At 51.0% G+C, this 2,500-nt stretch overlaps 1 protein-coding gene across 2 annotated transcripts in view; it reads left to right on the top strand.

Annotated features, from left to right (window-relative positions):
* The window catches only part of gnai1 (guanine nucleotide binding protein (G protein), alpha inhibiting activity polypeptide 1), a 29,984-nt gene that overhangs the window by 24,594 nt on the left and 2,890 nt on the right, over positions 1–2,500 (top strand). For both annotated transcript variants that reach the window (XM_047803754.1, XM_027160782.2), the window contains exons 6-7: positions 906–1,034; positions 1,605–1,734. In XM_047803754.1, the coding sequence (XP_047659710.1) occupies positions 906–1,034; positions 1,605–1,734 (259 nt within the window). The remainder of the gene's footprint in view (positions 1–905; positions 1,035–1,604; positions 1,735–2,500) is intronic.

Below are 2,500 nucleotides of genomic sequence, written 5' to 3'. Positions count from 1 at the left end.
GCCAGTGTCTTCCACCTGTCTGCCCCTCTGTCTGTCTGTCTGTCTGCCTGCCTGTGTCCTCCACCTGTCTGCCCCTCTGTCTGTCCGTCTGTCCGTCTGTCTGCCTGTGTCCTCCACCTGTCTACCCCTCTGTCTGTCTGTCTGCCTGCCTGTGTCCTCCACCTTTCTGCCCCTCTGTCTCTGTCTTTCCTCCTCTCACTCTCACTCTCTCTCTCTCTCTCTGACCCCCTATTCTGTCTCTTTCCTCCTCTTTTTCTGTCTGTCTGTCCTCTTGTCCTCTCACCTGTCTGTCTCTGTTTCTTCTTCTCCTTGTTTTTCCTCAGTTGTGTTTTCACTCCTGTTTAGTTTTCTCTTTAAACTGCGATGCCCTTGGACTTTCACATGTGGGAGTTATTTAGCACTGTAAACACAACGCTGATAAACTGAGTGTGTGTGTGTTTGTCTGTCTGTCTGTGTGAGTGAGTGTGTGTGTTTTTCTGTCTGTCTGTGTGAGTGAGTGTGTGTGTTTTTCTGTCTGTCTGTGTGTGAGTGAGTGTGTGTGTTTTTGTCTGTCTGTGTGTGAGTGAGTGTGTGTGTGTTTTTCTGTCTGTCTGTGTGTGAGTGAGTATGTGTGTGTTTTTCTGTCTGTCTGTGTGTGAGTGAGTATGTGTGTGTTTTTCTGTCTCTGTGTGTGTGTGTGTGTGTGTGTGTGTGTGTGTGTTTTTCTGTGTGTGTGTGTGTGTGTGTGTGTGAGGGCTCACTGTGATAATCTCCACAGCACATGGAGGACTAACAGGGCACCATGTTAATTGCTCTCGACCCTGTGCTGAGGATCAGATCAGAGCTCAGTCGTGTCAGTGGTGTTAATGTAATTACACAAAGTTAATTTAATAACGTTTTCCATTCTCATTTTTTCCCCCTCGTAGTTATCTGAACGATCTGGACAGAATATCTCAGACCACCTACATCCCTACGCAGCAGGACGTCCTGAGGACCCGCGTCAAGACCACCGGCATTGTGGAGACTCACTTCACCTTCAAGGACCTGCACTTTAAGTGAGCATCGCTAGCGAGGCGCTAGTCAGTGTGTTGTGTGTCGTCCTGCCGAGTCACCGTCAGTGTGTTGTGTGTCGTCCTGCCGAGTCACCGTCAGTGTGTTGTGTGTCGTCCTGCCGAGTCACCGTCAGTGTGTTGTGTGTCGTCCTGCCGAGTCACCGTCAGTGTGTTGTGTGTCGTCCTGCCGAGTCACCGTCAGTGTGTTGTGTGTCGTCCTGCCGAGTCACCGTCAGTGTGTTGTGCTGGATGTCAGCTCTGTGTGAGGAGCTCTGTCTCACGCAGCTGCACTAAAAGTCTCTTAAAGACTGACCGAAGTTTTGCTGCAGCGTTGTGACTCAAATCCAGAAGCAAAACATCGACTTTCGTGTGTGTGTGTGTGTGTGTGTGTGTGTGTGTGTGTGTGTGTGTGAGCGTCTTCCTTCCTGCTCATCACTTCCTCCCGATGATGCAAACAGGAAGTTCGTAGCGCTCGCCAGTGTCCTCGTTCCTACGCAGGGCGTCATGAACGTCAGTGTACGTAAAGATTTCTTTTTTTATCGGTTTGTTAATCATGCCATGATGTCTGTGCAGGATGTTTGATGTTGGAGGTCAGAGGTCAGAGAGGAAGAAGTGGATCCACTGTTTCGAAGGCGTGACGGCCATCATCTTCTGCGTGGCTCTCAGTGACTACGACCTGGTGCTGGCCGAGGACGAGGAGATGGTCAGTGCCCAGATTTACTCCGTGTAATCTCTGCTGTGATTGGTTCAATTACAGGAAGTCAGTATCACACTCAGCTGTACCACAGACGTCATTACTGTTATACACTTTATAGCTCCTCCCACAATTCATGCAGATGTAGGTGTGTGCATTCAGAAATGCAGGGTCCTGCCCTCGGGCCCCCTCAGACTCGCCCTCGGGCCCCCTCAGACTCGCCCTCGGGCCCCCTCAGACTCGCCCTCGGGCCCCCTCAGACTCGCCCTCGGGCCCCCTCAGACTCGCCCTCGGGCCCCCTCAGACTCGCCCTTAAACTCACCCTCAGGCCGCTTAAAAATCTAAGTGTGTGAAATGCTGAACAGACTGCAGTGTTACGACATGGAGTAGAGTAAAGAAGAGAAGAGTGTGGAGCTGCTGACCTTCTGTTCCAGCCAGTTTACCTGTCTGTCTGTCTCACTGTCTGTCTCACTGTCTGTCTCTCTCACTCTCTACCTCTCTGTCTGTCGCACTGTCTGTCTGACTCTCTACCTGTCTCACTGTCTGTCTCTCTCACTGTCTACCTGTCTGTCTGTCTCACTGTCTGACTCTCTCTCTCTACCTGTCTGTCTGACTCTCTCTCTCTATCTGTCTGTCTGTCTGTCACACTGTCTGTCTCACTGTCTGACTCTCTCTCTCTACCTGTCTGTCTGTCTGTCTCACTGTCTGACTCTCACTCTCTACCTGTCTGTCTCACTGTCTGTCTCACTGTCTGACTCTCTCTACCTGTCTGTCT

This window comes from Tachysurus fulvidraco, chromosome 19, assembly GCF_022655615.1.
Source record: "Tachysurus fulvidraco isolate hzauxx_2018 chromosome 19, HZAU_PFXX_2.0, whole genome shotgun sequence".
Classification (NCBI taxonomy): Eukaryota; Metazoa; Chordata; class Actinopteri; order Siluriformes; family Bagridae; genus Tachysurus; species Tachysurus fulvidraco.
Note: the sequence above shows the minus strand (reverse complement) of the source record. Positions and strands in the feature narration are given on the sequence as shown.